The 16,903-nt window shown below is 38.7% G+C and overlaps 1 protein-coding gene across 3 annotated transcripts; it reads right to left on the minus strand.

The window, feature by feature from the left end:
- Window positions 1-605: 605 nt before the first annotated feature.
- ranbp3b (RAN binding protein 3b) lies at window positions 606-15,241 on the minus strand. 3 transcript variants are annotated; one of them, XM_072363284.1, is made up of 17 exons: window positions 15,192-15,241; window positions 13,221-13,276; window positions 12,927-12,963; window positions 12,756-12,833; window positions 12,576-12,647; window positions 10,139-10,204; window positions 9,866-9,958; window positions 7,654-7,763; window positions 6,061-6,180; window positions 5,077-5,177; window positions 4,893-4,968; window positions 4,695-4,791; window positions 4,048-4,172; window positions 3,823-3,943; window positions 3,036-3,178; window positions 2,332-2,515; window positions 606-1,778 (listed from the first exon to the last, which is right to left on the minus strand). In XM_072363284.1, the coding sequence occupies exons 1-17, from the start codon at window positions 15,211-15,213 to the stop codon at window positions 1,735-1,737; spliced, it is 1,545 nt and encodes a 514-aa protein (XP_072219385.1). In that variant the 5' UTR covers window positions 15,214-15,241; the 3' UTR covers window positions 606-1,734. The 3 variants fall into 3 exon arrangements, with proteins under 3 accessions (XP_072219385.1, XP_072219386.1, XP_072219387.1); XM_072363285.1 differs by lacking the exon at window positions 9,866-9,958; XM_072363286.1 differs by lacking the exon at window positions 6,061-6,180.
- Window positions 15,242-16,903: the final 1,662 nt, after the last annotated feature.

Consider the following 16,903-nt stretch of genomic DNA (forward strand, 5'->3'; position numbering starts at 1 on the left):
AACATTTCAATTCCTGATGGTGCCAAAGAAGAATCTGTGTCTTGGATTTCAAGTTACACACAGGCTCACCTGCTATCGCCTCAGCATCCGAGGCCAGAATGCGTTCAGTTCTGACTTTCTCCTCACAGTCAGCGATGTAAAGGAGATGCTGCAGAGAAATGCTTCCCTGCCAAGTCACAGTAGAAAGGTTCAAAAAGCAAAGAGTTAGCAAGCTGAGGCAGTTGTTTTTAGTTTGGATGTATATTGTAGCGTTAGGCTCCGGCAATAGGTACATGCATCAAATATTCATGACCTTGTGTCTGATGAATGCTGTATATAAGCAAGATTCAATCTGCCTCCTGCTCGGCATAGTCAGAGCGCTGCATACATCAACCTGTGGGCCAGATCCAACACATGAATACAAAACGCATGAGCCCCCCGCATACCATGTATTCTGTCATATCCAAGGTTGAAATTTGTTCTCTTCAGCTGTGCTTGCACTACTACAACAGAACGTTACTAGAGACAATGTCAGTGTATAAAACAGCAGTGATGCTCACTCTGACAAGATTTTAGCTTCAAATTTAGCACAGAGGATTGAGTTTGGTAAGAAAAAGGAAATCACAGTCAGTCCAAAATGGTTTATTTTGTAAATGGGGGCAGTTGGAGGAGATGAGAAAACATGGTGCGCTACTAAATGATATATTCAAATGTACATGACATTCAAAGGGTATTACAGTTGTCACTCAAATTTTCCACACGTAAAGTCTTCATTCCAACATGTTTTCCAAATGTAAATGGATAAAAAGTTTATATAATTTCCAACATAGAAATATGTAACACAAAAAAAAAACCTTGGGATGTTGAAAAGAATAAAAAGAAGTTACATGCAGAATGTAGACTGATAAGCTCACTCTTCAATTAATAAAAAAAAAAAACAAGATGGTGAATGAAAAACATCGTATCAATTCTGACAAAAAATTCAAGATGAATCCTTCTGCCCTTTTGTCCTCACATCATTAACTCACATTAGTGGAAACTGCATTGTTTGAGTCTTTTATTTACTATAATATAGGTCAATAGGAAATATAAGAAACTGCTAGTAATGACAACTTGAGTGGTCTTGGCTAGCCATTACAAACAGCACGTATGTGTTGAGATGCCTCATGAAAATCACTGCCAAAAAATAAATTACATTTGCCAAAATCTAACGCACAGACTGGTTGGGATGGTTAGGAGGAGGGTTGGTCTTGATGTAGGACCAACTGACTGGATGACTAGTCAAACACAGTGTGAATGAAGCTCCTCTGGATAAGTGGAGTCCAGAGGTACGACTGTAGAGTGAGTATAAAGGTCCCAAAGTAGAAACTGCAGTCTTAACATGTGCCATACTTAAAATGTAGAGGAAAACACCCTTACACTCATCAATATGATGAGCAGAAAAGTCCCAAACCAAAGCTTTGAAGTCTTTATTTTTGCTATCGGGAGAGGAAAAAAATACTCGAAAACAAAAATAAAACACAAAACAGGAGAGGGAGGGAAGAAACAACTCCGGATATTACGCTGAATGCAGAGAAGATGAACTGCACAAGTTGGGTGAGACACTCCGGCACAGGGGGTTATTTCCTGGAGCTAGACTTCTAATATCCAAAAGTACTGGTCTGGAGGACCCATATTGGTCAAGGGGTGTCCATGGAGATGCCTGCAGCAAAATGCCTAAACAGTGGCATCTTGGCAGGCTGTCCGAGAGTGACGCTATGTGCTTCCTGCTGCCTGGCTCTCACCTCCCTCTGAATTACCTGCAGAAACAGAGTGGCAGCAGGTTGACTATGGCACTGTAAGAGTGTGGATTTTAAATTTAGAATAAAAGGAAAATATAGATAACACTCCAAATAAGATCATAAACTATACTGAGACAACGCTCTGCAGAAATGTAGCCCAACACATTGTTTTAGAAATCCTTCTTTCTTCCTCTGCTGAAATTAAATAAGTTTCCCAGGCTAGCTTACCATCCATAAGCAGCAAAGTTTCTTACCTCTGCAACTGTGCTGCCAGACTCAGACTGAGTACATTTATAAAACACCACAAAATGACATTTAAACTATCTTAGGAACATGTGGGCTCAACATCAGTTCTTTGCAGGAAAACTAATTAACACTCACTGTGTGGTTTTTAATTGTGATTGTGTGCCATCGACTTGAGTAACCTTTCCGTCACCCGTCTTTCATTAGGGTGCATGCACACAGTAAAAATGACACAGGGCTGATATATTGAATTACTAAATAAACCATGCAGTAGGGGAATAAATAAACACACACTCGGGCTGAAAAAAAGAAAAAGAAAATCACTGACTTGTAGCAGGAGCTGCAGGAGAGGCTTTGTCTTCCTCGTCGCTGTCATCTTCGTTAGACTGCGGTACCTCTGCTTCAGGGATGGTTGTTGGTGGGGTCTCTGTCTCTTGCTCCGCCCTGCTCTTCAGGGCTAAGATACGATGATGTAACGCAGCAGCCAGTTGACCTATGTCTTTTGAACTACCCTAAAGATGAGCAGATAAAGGTATACACAGCTCAGCCACATTAACACTGAACACAAACACATTACATTGCTATCTACAGATGTTTCACATTAAATGTTTGCCTGAAAAACAGGAATTCTGCCCTTTAAGCTCCAGGACGCTTTTTAATGCCAAACATCTGAAGAAAGTTCTGAGTTTGTGAACAGTAGCTTTGTACAAACTGAATTAAAGCAGTACTTGTGTTAAAAAGGGAACAGCGGGCACCAAAAGCTTGAATATACAAAGAGCTTTGATGAGAAAGTGTGAAGGATGGTGTAAATCTAGCAGACTTAAAGCCGTGACAGACACAAGTAGCCTTTTTCTGATTTCCCATCTGTGCAGAAAAATTAAATATCAAAGTGCATGTCTGCACTCTGCTTGCCTTTTTCTATAGCTATATATTTTTAAAAAAGGAGCTTTTTGCAGAAAAAGAATGATTAAAAATCCTCTAACCCTGAAAATAAATGCTGCACTGGCCCATTATATTCTCTGATGTACATACCGATATTAAAAAGACTTTGACCCCCTGGTCTTCTGTGTCCATGGCAGTGATTCGCACACTCTTCTCGCTGGCTTTGTCTACCTGCATCTGGGGCCAAAGTTTTGTATTGAGGATCAACCGCAGGCTGCCCTGAGTCCTCATCACTGGCAAGATTCAATCACACAAAGACACAACAGCATTAAACAAGATCTCAAAGAAGACAGCTGATGTGCCGTTCTGTCTGTGTTTGAGTGCTATGATTCTCTGTGAAAAGATAAATCAAGCACAGTTAATACAACTACAGAGCTGGAGAGGTCCTTTTAGTGTTGCACATATGTTTTTGAGGATTTCAATCTGCTAATCATGTATTAATCAGTGTAAATACAACAAAAATTTGACATAACCAGAATTGTTAGTAGAGATAGATACCGAAGCAAACAGGCAAATAAATTAATTAATTTGTTAAGGATCTTCTTTTCTCTTGCTGAAACACTCACTTTATTTTATTTTTAAAAAAAGTGAAGAAAAAAAAAAAAGAAAAAAAAGGACTTATTGCTCCACAATTACACAGGGCCATGGTGTGTGCATGACTTTGTCTCCACCTGGTGTTCGGTGAACGGTATTGTTATAAAATGGAAATTAAAAACAGATATGGAGAAATAGGATGGCACAACAGCACTTATCTAGCATATCTGGCACAGACAAACAAAATATGCACCATCCACTGAAGAATAAAAAGTCAAGCCATGCTTTACACCCAGGTGTTTATCTTTTTCTCCCAGGACAAGTTTCGGCAGGTGTGTTTTACCTAGACGGGACTGTAGCGTGCCATCGTCTGTCGAAGCCATGTCATTGAGTCTCAGCAACCCTCGACCTCTTTCTATCCACGACTGAGCAGTCTTCTCAAAAACATACAACTTGCACTGCATCTGGAGAAAAATGCCAAACAAACCAGGCGTGTGTTACTTTCTGACATCTGTATTCATTGCAGGCGTTTAATCCAAGCAAAAAAAAAACCTGCACTGTGTTCTACCTGTAAAACATTGCTTTCCGATTCCTCTCCAGTTTTCACATCCACTTTCTCTAAGATGCACTTCTTGGCTGTGGCTTTGGTGTACGCTGCTGCAGACTCCTCCAAAGACTCTGACACGCTGCTCACTGGAAAGATGAAACACAGGGTATATAGTTTGAACTTTGCTTCAAGAGTCTGCTCTCAATCTCAAACAACAAAATTCTGAAGAATGCAGCTTTCACTGATCAAAGACCCGAGGCTGAAACTGGATCCTTTTCAGACAGAAGACTCATTGCCTGCCCCCCCTGCTAAAACAAAGTAGTCACCAAAACATATCTGCCTACCCCCATTACTGTATATACAATAGTTAGCAAAGGTAAAGTCTGTATGAAACAGTCTAAATCAGTCTACAGCCATAGACTCAGTTGTGTAAACATATTCATTAGCAATTAAAAAACACTCCAAAATATCAAAATGTAATAGTGTGATCCTTTCTGTTACATGTTGGAGCTGACTTTCTGGCAAACTGCTTCTCCAATCTTCACATCTTGTTTTTGTTATTTGTGGTCGTTGCCACAGTCTAACTTAATGTCTTGCTTACTACATCTACTAGTAGTCAAGCCAAATAGCAACCATTTTTCCCATAATCAGTAGGAATGTGTTTTTACCCTTCTCTGGGGTGGTTTCCTGTGATGAGGGCTCTGAAGCAGGAGCAGCTGAAACCTCTTTATTTTCCTCATTTGAGGCCTCGCCCTTTGGGGGACTCTGAAATACAACAAGGCTGATCACGGGAACTTGTTTGACGCTCAATAATTCAGAGTTTTCCAATACGGCAGAATACTGACTAAGTAACTGCTTTAACTTACCAGAACCCGTTCAGACATATTCTGCCCAAAAACAAATTTCGCTCCACTGTCCGCACTGTTTGTGGCATTTTTAGAACTAAATAGGCAGAAGTAAAAAAAAAAAAACAGGAATCAGTAAGTGCACTCGTGTTAATAATTAAATTGGTCTGCTAAAAATAAGTCAAGGAGGGCCCAGTTTCATTACCTTGGGGTAGAGATGTACTGTAAGAAATAATTAGTGCCTTCTGATTGAGAGTCCAGTTGCACGCCATCCTTTGAGTTGTTTTCTGTACTGTTCTCCTCCAACTAGAGAGAAAAAACATGGGAAGGTATCTAATATCAGGAACTGGAGTTACAAAGTAAACAATCCTTAAACCCATTCAAAGCCTTTTAAAAATGCTCCTCTTCCAGATGATTTTCTGGCAAACTTAAAACTGTCCATCAAAAATAAATTAAAAAAACATGAGCAGTTTAACCTTCAGCTTTACCAACCACTCATCTTTATCAGCATCTTTTAAAAATTTGCAGTTTGTGTGTCTTGAAAATGTTTATGTGACATATCCGTCATTCCAAGATAATTCGGGTAACAAAGTGAAGAAATGCATGGAAGCGTCATGACATTTGATATAGATATATATATAATATGACATCTCACTATTTAGTGTGAAATTTCAAAAGTCGCCAGACGAAGTTGCTCAACACCTCTCAACTATTTCCATCCATCTGTCACCTTACAGACATACACTGCTATCTGTTAGAAGATGAATAACACATCTGAATTAACCCCCGGTGCTTTGCCCTAACATGGCAATCTGACTAAATTAAACAGAAACGCATCACTTCCAACATGGCACAGGTCTCAATGACAGACCGACATACACAGTAACGGTGGGTTAGTTTGGATCTAGAATGCATTATGAAACAAATAAATAACAATATCCTTCAACTTTTCCTCCTTCGCGTTTCACCTATTAATGTTGCACACACAATTTCACGGGCATGTCTAAACAAGGCGAGATGAACACAAACAGAAAAAGTGACCAGTTTCTAAATGACTTGATGCCACAACTTTAAACAGATGAAGTCTTTAATGCTTCTTTTCTCATGTCTGAAAGTGGTTCAAATCACACTCTCACTGCGAGTCACTGTCAGCTGTAAAACCAATATAAAACAAAAAAAAACAACCTACTTTTGCTCTGTCTTTGATATTCTGACCAAACACAAAAGATAATGCTACATCAGTCTCCTTCTTCTCTCTTCTGCCTCCATCTTTGTTATCACTTGCTCCATCTTCCTCATTTTCATGTTTCTGAAACGGGAAACAAAAAAGCACCAGGTTCAGCTTCTATTTATTGTCTTTTTACTACCTAAATCATTTTTACAGCAAACCATAACCAGTCCAAGTGACACCATGTGCACTTTGTGCAGCTAACAGCAGCTAAAATTATAGAAATAAGTATCATACATCCACACAGAGAAATCGTAATTTAGCTGTCCAGCATAGGAGGATGTGCCTGCCTCCCTCCCTCCACTACACCAGAGTATTTCACTTAGACATCTTCTTTGGCTTGTTTTAATGCAACAAGGCGAATGTTCTTACATTCTTTAAATTGACTGTTGCAGTCGAGACTAGCTCAAACTCTTAGGCTATACTTTAATAGCATTGGCTAGCCTATTCTGTATACTGCTTTAGTACAATTGATGTCATTCACTCACGTTGGGCCGTTTCATTAGGCACATGCTACGATGTCAAACCCAATGTTGATGTTTGTGGGGAAATGTAAGAACCAGTGTATCTCTGTGAGACTGACACCTCAAGACACAAATGCAACTTTTAAAGTAATTCTGCATGTTTGCATTCACCCACACCAAACACTGGAGCCTAAACTATTTAACGTAAACATAAGCTATGCCCGTCTACCTCTTATGTCAACAGTCAAAAGACACTGAAGTGATCTGATTGGTTAGCGTGTTTGAGGAAATTTGAGTGAGCCAAAATACATTTGCTTCATCATCTCTCAAATTATCACAATAAAACTATCAAGAACATAACTGAATTAATGACGCAAGCCCATGACTGACTACTTTGGAGTCATTTGGATGTTAGTGGGATAGAGAAACCCATGTCTCAATTTTCCAATTTATCATTTCTTTCTCAGAAACAGCTCCTGCAAACTTTTCGACTTTGCCTGCACAAATGAACACAAAAGACTGGGTCACCATCCAGACCGCTTAAGAGTTTCAGACTTTTAAGAGGTAATAACAAACAAATGTGCAACTTTGTATTATAAACCCAATTCAGAAAAATCCTATGTGCTCTTGTAAAAGGGTTTTACTAACAGAGACTGGATAAGAATAGAAAATAGGACAGTAACCATGGAGGAACTGAGGTCTGTAAAGCAAAAGAGGTGGTATAGTGTCTTTATAGCTCTGAGTATGCTTTCTTTACATGATTCACTGAAATGTGTGCTCAGAAAGGTAGTGACAGTAAAGTTCTGTGTTGAGGCATTTCCCTCTATTTTTCTTTTCCCCTTTATTTAAACTGCAGCGAGGAAGTTAAGATGCACGACGGGATCAACACAGATAACCACTATCTTTAAAACACTTTGTTACAGACATAAGAGTTGTTTCAAGCCATTTCTCTGTCAGTGGACTTAAATAAGTGCTGGAGCATCACTCAAATGTTGACATGAAGCAAAAGCCTCACTTATGAGAAGAAAAAAATTCCATAACCATCCAGCTTTTTAATCTAAACTTGAGTTTAGATTAAGCCACTCCTCACCAGTGACTTGTTCAGCATAGCCGAGTGCTCTTTGTTGTTCAGGAAGAGGGACTGGGTCACAGGTGATCCATCTGATGACTTTTTCACACCATTGGTTCCACAACTGGAATCTATGTTTAAAGACATAAAGAGAGGTAATTTACTGGTTTTATCCATAAACTGTGGCTACATCAAACACATATTTTAGCAGACTGTTTATGGAGCAACTTGGCAACGCTAAAACATTTCACTATAATTGATTCAACTGGCCAGTTACCAGTTTCCACATATTTATTTTTTTCTCTTGTTTGATGGAAGTTCTTACAGCATAGACATAAAACACTTGTTTTAAAGTCTTTTTGGGGCTAACCTGACAATCCTGAGAGATAAAACTTGTGTTTCAGTGACGTTTAATGACCATTATTCTAAACTTCACAAGGCTTGTCAGACAGTGATAAATCATAAAGATGTCCGACAACTATGTATGGCTGTATGAAAGATGAGAGGCAGGTAGATATGTAAAATGATTGATTATTTAATCAGATTAAAAGGCTCAAGAGTCAAACTATCGAAATGATAAATCGAATTAGAGGGACACCTCTCATCACCACCAATTACTCTTGGCTTGACCCAGAAATGAACTTATAAGTAAACAGCAATGTGGAGGTAGCTAGTCTGACACAAAATTTAATTAACTCAGTAGTTTTTATGTACCATATTTTACAGAAATATATTAGGTTGTTAATTATTCAAGCATTATTCAACTCATACAGTAACAAACCATCTTTATGTTTCTGTCATTCTTTATTAAAATATTGAACGAATCAGCCCAGAGTTGAGAGAATCTAACAGTTTGTAATGTTTATATCAGTGCACATCTTAAATATAGTTTCTTAAAACATAGAGTGATCAATTTGTCTTTGATTTCTTTTTTAAAAATGTTAAAACTATATATAAAACACATGGGCATCATCAGTACAGTTGAGTGGAGCTACAGCTAGTCTGACCTGGCCATTTAATTGGACCACTGTCCTTGATCCAGTTTACATGCACAGAAGGGTAATTGAGCTATCAACCAACGTATGTCAGACACCGTGAGAAAATGTTCAAGACATTATGGCACTTCTTACTTTCTCTGTGGGAGATCATAGAACATAAAAGTACAGCAGAAGCCACAGCAGACATGTTGTCTTTGACCCAAAAGAGGTTTGCAGTTGACACTCAAACCTATTGGTGCTTTGAGTGACAGCTAAACCTGTTTTACCCGTCATTATTACAACCCTACAATGTATGTGAAATTAATGTGTCATAAATGGTGCTTTTTTTTTTTTAAACCCTGATAAAAAAAAACATCATTATGTGTAGTTAATTGTACTTCATTGCAAATTTATCAAAATCATATTAAAGATAGTTTTAAGATGTTAAACTCACATATGCGCCACACAAGGGTTCCATCACTCTACCAGCCAAATCTGTCTCTTTAAGAATATGGCATTGTGGGTAATGTGGTTGTGAGTTATTTTAGGACGTTGCATACAGCTGAGAAATAGGTCCAGACAGAGGTGCTTAAATAAGACATTATCAGCTATTAACCATTTAAATGGGGCCAGGATAGGTACAACTTATCTAAATTATGTTCAGTGTGTTCAGTGTCCCTTTTCCTCACTGCAGGATGGATATAAGTTATCAGCAACAAATTACAAGTAGGACACACCACTGTAAGGAGGCACGGTTTCTAAAAATATTACAATACTTTATATGATCAAGTAACCGGAACACTCTCGTTGATTTGCTGTAGATTGCTGTGCTTGTTTTCATGCATGCGAAGTCGATCATGTCCCACATTACAACAGCAGTAGTGTTTGCTAGCAGACGCACTCATGGTTACAGACTTTCTGGGGCAATTGCCACTGTCTATGGCCACTGCTATGCCAACAGTATTAGTTTTGTGTTTAGCTTACTTAAAATACGGTCGGCTGTATGTACTCCGACGATCACTAATCGCACTGAGTCAGAGCTGAACGACTTCTACTTCCTGATTCAAATCGAGGCCAGCCGATAAAAATCTGATCTGGAATCTAATTTTACACTCACAACCGTTATCAGCGAATACATTTTCTTCCCTCGCGCATGTTAAAGAGAAATGAACACATTAACACGGAGACCAACAGTAGTTACTCTGCACGTGTCCACGTGTTATTTATGTTTAATTTAGAGTATAAACTATACTCACTAGATTCTATATGTGATTTTGAGGGCGGTGCCTGGAGAACTGCAGGGCGGAGGACACTGCGTTGCTGCTCCTTGGGTTTCTGACTTGGGACACCTGAAACAGAGACAATTTGTCTCATACTTTTTAAATGAAATGGATTGTTCTGGGTCTTCAAGTAGAGATGCATAATTTCCTAGGGGCGATGTAAAGTGTGCAAGTCTGGTGTGAAGTTCTTTTTTTCCCCCATTTTTAGTAAACTTAGTAACACATTAACGAAAACTGACAAACACCTACCAGAACTTGGTGCTTGTCCGTGTATAAGAGTTGGTGGCTTCAAACGGAATCCCACAGGTTTCTCCTCTGGTAAAACAGAACACACGAGGCAACAGAGATTTAACAAATAAATAAATAAGTCAAGAATTAGTCAGCAATATAAAATGGAAGTGTCACTTCTGTCTTTGCACTTCTCTAACCACAGCGCCAGTTACCACAGCAACACTCGGAGAGCAGCAAGAGTTGTGTAGCAATCCAATTCTTCTGAAGTAACAGAGCAGCTTCCTTGGTCTCTGATCTATTTCTACCTCTGTCTCTCCAGCTCTCTGGCTTTATTAGCTTGGCATGACCTGGCTCTGATCAGTGGTAGGATAGAAAAAGAAAAAGCACTTGTGAAAACCTGAATATTTTTGGCCTTAGCATTTAAGAGATCTCTCTAATGTCTGGTAGATATTAACCTGGTTTATCAGGCAATTTACACTAAGTGTGTGTGAAGTCTGCATGGCGCATACGTTGATAACTGCCTTTAACTGCTTTGAACCGGACATATGAGATTTCTGCCTTAACTGGGAAAGGACTACATTAATAAAAACAGCTCATACCACAAATGTTGGCAAATCCCATTGGTTGCCTTTAGGCACCATGTAATATTAAACAGAAAATAATCATAATAAGAAACTATGACAGAATGTACCCAGTATAAGTCCTACCACAACAAAAGAAGGTACGAATGATGGACAAACATGACTACTGCTGAGGTTTGAAGTGCAATTTCCAAAGGAGGCTTTTTCCCAAGCTTAGCTGTTCATGCAAGCAAGACCTGACTTTCTGTATAGTTGTGGTCAAATGTTGTGTTTTCCCATCTGTATGGTTACAGTTCATCTACATAACTTGCAATAGATACCAAGCTGCTGTTTATTAGGCTTTACAAATCAGCCCCATTTACTTTTGATTTTCCAACACTGTCCATGCATTCTTGTCATGGTATTGGCCTGGCAAGCGTCAGCTATGCAGCCTTGTTGAAACATCCTGACTAAATTATGCAGATGAGGACTGACCAAAAAGCACTACAAATTATTTTGGTGGAAATAAAATTCTCATGTCTCATCCTTTTTGATTATAAACATTCTGTCAAATGAGGAGAATGCTGCCAAATGCAACATGGAAAATGTCTGCACTTTACTCAAGCAGCAGTATAGAGCCTGTACAAGCGTGTCAAAAACCTTACTTAAAACACCCCAACGCCTACAAAAGATGATTGACACCCAAACTCAAGTTATCACCTGTTAAAAAAGTAAAGGTTGTCTAGAAAAGAAAAAAAAGAATAACAAAATAAGGCTGAATGGCACGCCGGCTTTACACAGTGGCTTATAATAGTTAATAAGCTAGTCCTCTAAAATGCTCAGAGAGGGGACAGGGCTATGCAAATATGCCAACTACATCGCAGGCTACTCAAGGTCATATCGTTCCCACAATGAAAACATTTTCTGAATTACTGAAGTTTCGAGAAAACTGCTAGCAAGTTCTGTCAATTATTAAACCCGGCTAATGCAACAAAACAATTTCACTTCCCTCTGCTATGTTTATAGCACGTCTGCTTGCAACAGATGATACAGAGTGATGCACATCATTGGAGCAGCCACAGAATGGAGAAAACATGACGACCAGCTTTTATTTTTCTAAAGTAACTTATCCAAAAACAGGCTTGGTGGAAAAAAACAGCCTGGACTAATACAAAAATGCCCAACTTAGAACGCACTAATCTGGAATTTACTCTGCCTTTGTAACTCCCGGAAATGTAAATATGATCAGTATTTACTACGTGAATTAATGGTTTATTTAAACAATTACAAACATCTTTAGTCTGCACCCATAAATACCTAAAAATAATATAATTATGCAAGTCAAAATTGTGGGGTGCACATCTATGAATAACAGGGACTTTAAGCAGCGAGGATAGAAGGAAAAGCTTCGCGTTCGAGACACTAAGTGATCCAATCTGAGCATCTGCAAGTCTACGATGTGAAAATGACTGCTTTGCCATAACTGTGCATTATTCACACCATTTTAAGAAATGCGTTGTTTCAAATGTATTGCTCTCTTCAGTAAAAGCAGCTGTTGTAAGTGTCATTATGTTGCTTAGTGATATCAGACCTCTCAACCATTTACCTGTTGCAGAGATATAATGACCACAGGCAAGTTCACCTGTCAGAGAGCAGGAATTTACCAAGTTTACTGAAGTCTGTCTGGCAACCATGACTTCAGAAAGCAAACATTTTCAAAAATTACTTCTAGCATAATGCTATGGAAAATTATTGTTCATCAGTCGTAATGAACTCATTGCGTTTGGTGCTTTAAAATGCTGAGAAATTACATGCCAACTTTTTAACCTTTAGATTAATACAGCAGAGCGACTCAGAGCTGTGGAGCAAAACTAACAGTGATTTAGATACCTCACCTGGCTCAGAGTCAGAGTTCCCAGTAGGAGATTGACAGAAACTTGAGGGCATGAATACATTGTTCTTGGGAACTGCAAAGTAGCACACAAGAATAGCACTTGAACATACAAATCCATGTATACACCACAAGCAAGAATCAAGAAAAAGAAATGTCCTGCTTAGTTACCACATGTCCTTACCAGAATGTGGGGGTGGGAATGATGAGGTTCGTTCCCTTTTCACAGGGGGACAATAGCTTCCATCATCTTTATCTGAATCTGAAAGTAGTAACAAAACATTTCAGTAAAATTTCAGTTTCGAAGAATCAACGAGAAAGAAAAACAGAGGTCAGCAGGGATATTTCTCCTTACCTTCGCCATCTTCTGCACTTGAGCCCTCCGCAGACCGCTGCAAGAGAGAACAGTATGTTATACACCAAAAGAGAGCTACTACAAAAATCAAACTGACCAAGATATTTTTTGACTTTCCATTAAGTAAACCAGCTAAATTTAAAAGATTTGAGCAGGACAACTTCTGCTGAACACGTGCCTTCTTAAACAATTCAGTTCCAACGACATCATCAATAACATTAAATATTTACAAATAATTTCTTTAAAAAAAAATAATCAACATGTGGCTTTCGCCACTAACATACAGTAACTTACCTTCTGTGCTTTATCTTTTTGGAAAACAAACACAGGAGGCGCTATGGCAGGCTTGTCTGTTAAGAAAAGATGTAAGCTAGTCATCTATGCACTATCTAAAGGTTTGCAGTCATCTTCCCCATTTAATTCATGATTTGCCGTTGAAAAAAAAAGTGTCACATCAAAAGCATTAATGACTTCAGTGCTAATAAAGATAGGAAGGTAATGTGCAACATAACTAATCAGTCATCTAGCACTTAAAAACCAAAACTCAACACTTAGTGAAACCAAGTCAACAAAAACATGGAAAAATGCACAATTATCTTTTATTCATTTTCTAACAGAAGATGCATGGAAGATAGTTCAAAACATCTACATGTTAAGGCGTTCAGTTAGTGAAACTACAAATAGAAAATCAAATACAAACGTGTGCAAATGAACAATAAAAGGTGTCCTAAAGTAAACAGGTTTTGGTACAAATAAACAATGTCTCATTTACAGTCAAGAGAAATCTAATCCCAGACTAAACTTAATCATGCAATCCTATTAGGAGTTCCTGTAGAAAAAGATCACATTATGTAGACCTAAACTGAACAGAGGAAACAAATGTGCTTGAATTAGAAATAAAATGTTCATTCAATCTGTCTTGACAAACATCAACTATAACTACTTATGTCATAAAATAGGAAGAAAATGTTATAAAGCTTACCACCTACATTTGGCTGCATGTATAAGCTGTCATCATAACAAACAAGGAAACGCTAAATACTGTGGTGGCACCTCAGGCCCCTTAAAGCATCTCGCTTCACGCTGTAACCTCTGTAAGGTGTGTAATCCAATAACGTTATCAGACAATGGTTTTCCTGTGTCTAAGCTGGGCCTATTACACTGAGCAGGTGTAGCATCGCTGCTGTTCAGAGGCTTATCAGAGCCTACATGTATGCAATAACAGGCGAATAGCCAGCAACACTCAGCCAGGATTGTTTAACAATCACAATCTTGACACAAGCCCTCGTGGCTCATCCTGATTGTGTATGAAACACGTTTGACGCATGAAAGCCTGAAAATGATGTGTGACCTAAATTTATCAGCCACTTTTGTATCCAATTGCCATCAGTTAACTTGGCCAAAGAAAAATGCAAGGATACCTGCATGCAACGCTACTATTCACTTCAGACATTCAAGTAACCCAAGATGTTCCCGGCTTATGTTAACCAAGCTAGCATTTCAACTATCTGACCCTTTCCAGCAAATAGCCGGTCGCCCCCGGTTGTTCCATAAAGCCGAGCGTAGTTTAGCTTGCAGGCTATACATAGCTTGCTAATGCGCTCCATCCCGCATGAGTCATCTCTCATCACAACGTATGCCATCAAAAATCTAATAAACTGCTTACGATTACAAGATCGGTACAATCAGTTCTAGGCGAAATAAACACATAATCACAAAACCGAAAGAAGTGCACTAAAGCATTGTCCTGACTGCCGTTTTATACCCTACGCGCCCAAAAGAACGCTAGGCGACACTGCAACTACATTAAACTAGAGCATGTAGTGCTGTAAATGCTTAGTAGCAGCTAGACCGGTGTTGTCTTGACAGCTTTTCTAGATCAAAATGTGTGCTTTTCATCATGGGATCTCATGCAAGCCTAGGTTTGTATCAACAGAAATTCGTAAATTCGCCACAAATGGCAAGGCACAACGGCTATAAATAGCTGAGTGCTAGTGTTAGGAGGTGAACCGGCTAATAGAAGGCAGCATTCGAGGGCGTTCCGAAGCATTCCAGGTATTACCCTTAGCCCAACCATTAGCATTGTTAGCCTGTTTGCTAACGTTGTAGTTTTCTAAACGCCACGGAGCTATATTTCACCTGAAGTAACTATTAACATGCGATCAAATCGCTTCATTTCAGTTGTCACATATGCAGACAATGCATGGGCAGCTTTTACTTTGCAACGGGAACTGTAATCTTTTTCTTATACTGCTACTAACTCACCTTCGTTTGCCAAGTCCGCCATTTTACTTCGACGCTCACACACCCACAACCCACCGCGCAGATAACACAGGCTGAGGCACAACAGTGGCAGACAGTACACTACCAGCGTTAACTCACGGACAGACCGCAGAAGCGGCCTACCGAGCTACAGCATGAGCTCCTTGTACTATCCCAGAATTTTGACTCTCAAAAATACATTACACAACCAACATGAGAAGCTTGAATAAATGTAAGTAAATGACATTGTTACGAAAAGTTAATGTACCAGTAAGTACATACAAAACAACAGACCAATACCCGCCACAAAATAGTCACAAAGAGAAGTACAACATACAAAATGACCACATACACATTAAACTTTCCTTGCTTACAAGTGTGACAGATAGCATGGGTAGTTTATGAAATAATTTACTCCTGTTTGCATACACGTGGAAAGGACCCCACTTGTCCATATCCACACTGAAAGAGATCAAACAAAAACAAACCCTGCAAATATGAGCAGGCAGACAGGTTTCTTCTTGACTTTGATTGCTTCATAATCTCCCCCAGCATATTTTCTTTGTTTGTTGAATTCTGGAAAGAGGTACATGGTCATTTTTTAGCACGATCCTTTACAGTGAATGTTGTAAGCGATTATTTTCTTCTCTCGATCCACTTAGACACGTTTATTTACCAGCAGCTCTTCTTCTTTAGCAGAGTTACTTTTGGAAACACCTGGTGATGGTATTTAGTATGACAGCCAGAATTAAAATATAAATAATGTAAATATAAATTAATGCGATTAAAATTAAGACAAAAACCTATTGCTCTTCAGGGATTTTTTTTGCATTTCAGCATTTGCAGTTTAATTGCACAGATCCAATTAAGGAAGCCTATTGATACAATGAATGCATTTTCAACTTCATGAAACATTTTAAAAAGCATTTGTGAAAGTTTTTTATGCCAAGACTGTTTACATTAGTTTAGTTTCCTTCTCTTCTTTAACTGGTATTTTGGCACCTTTTATGGAGACAGATTCTACTATACTGTGATTTAAACATGAAAACAATACAAAATTAGTTCTCAAATAAAAAGCCCTCCTTTCTTATTTATTCCAGGAGAGCTTTAAAAACTCAAACCTAAAGCAAGCGTTAATTATTGATTCTGACTATTTCAAGTCTTTTTTGCGGATATTGAAACTATTCCATATGCAAGTTTTTACAGCTTCATGTTTTGTACAGATGGTGAGACAATGCACTCATCAGATGCAGTCAGTGTAGTTTACATTATCCACCACTAGATGGCAAACTGTCACTAGATAGAAGATGAAAGAGAACTACAGACACAAAGACAGATATCACATATTCTGCATCAGCCTATTGCAACCCACGTTACATAGCATAACATGTTATCAATAGAAAATGTTATCAATATCTAGACAATATAATTGCTACTAAAAAGAAACAGCTGGGAGAACATGTTGAAATTGACTAGGTCTATCAGCAACAGGTCAGTATAAAACAGTGATTGGGTATAAAATGAACATGCTAGGCAGAATCTCTCAGATGAACAGAGATTAGGCATTTTTCATGATTTACAGTACATAATATCACCCAGAGAATCTGCTGACGTCTCTGCGCGCAAGAAACACTGCTGAGATCTTTTCCGGCCCTCAGGCAGCACTGCTCTGAAAACAGGCATGATTCTGTCATGGAAATCACTGCAAGCGGTTT

Source organism: Leuresthes tenuis, unplaced genomic scaffold (assembly GCF_036924035.1).
Source record: "Leuresthes tenuis unplaced genomic scaffold, fLeuTen1.0.hap1 SCAF_14, whole genome shotgun sequence".
In the NCBI taxonomy this organism is placed as follows: Eukaryota; Metazoa; Chordata; class Actinopteri; order Atheriniformes; family Atherinopsidae; genus Leuresthes; species Leuresthes tenuis.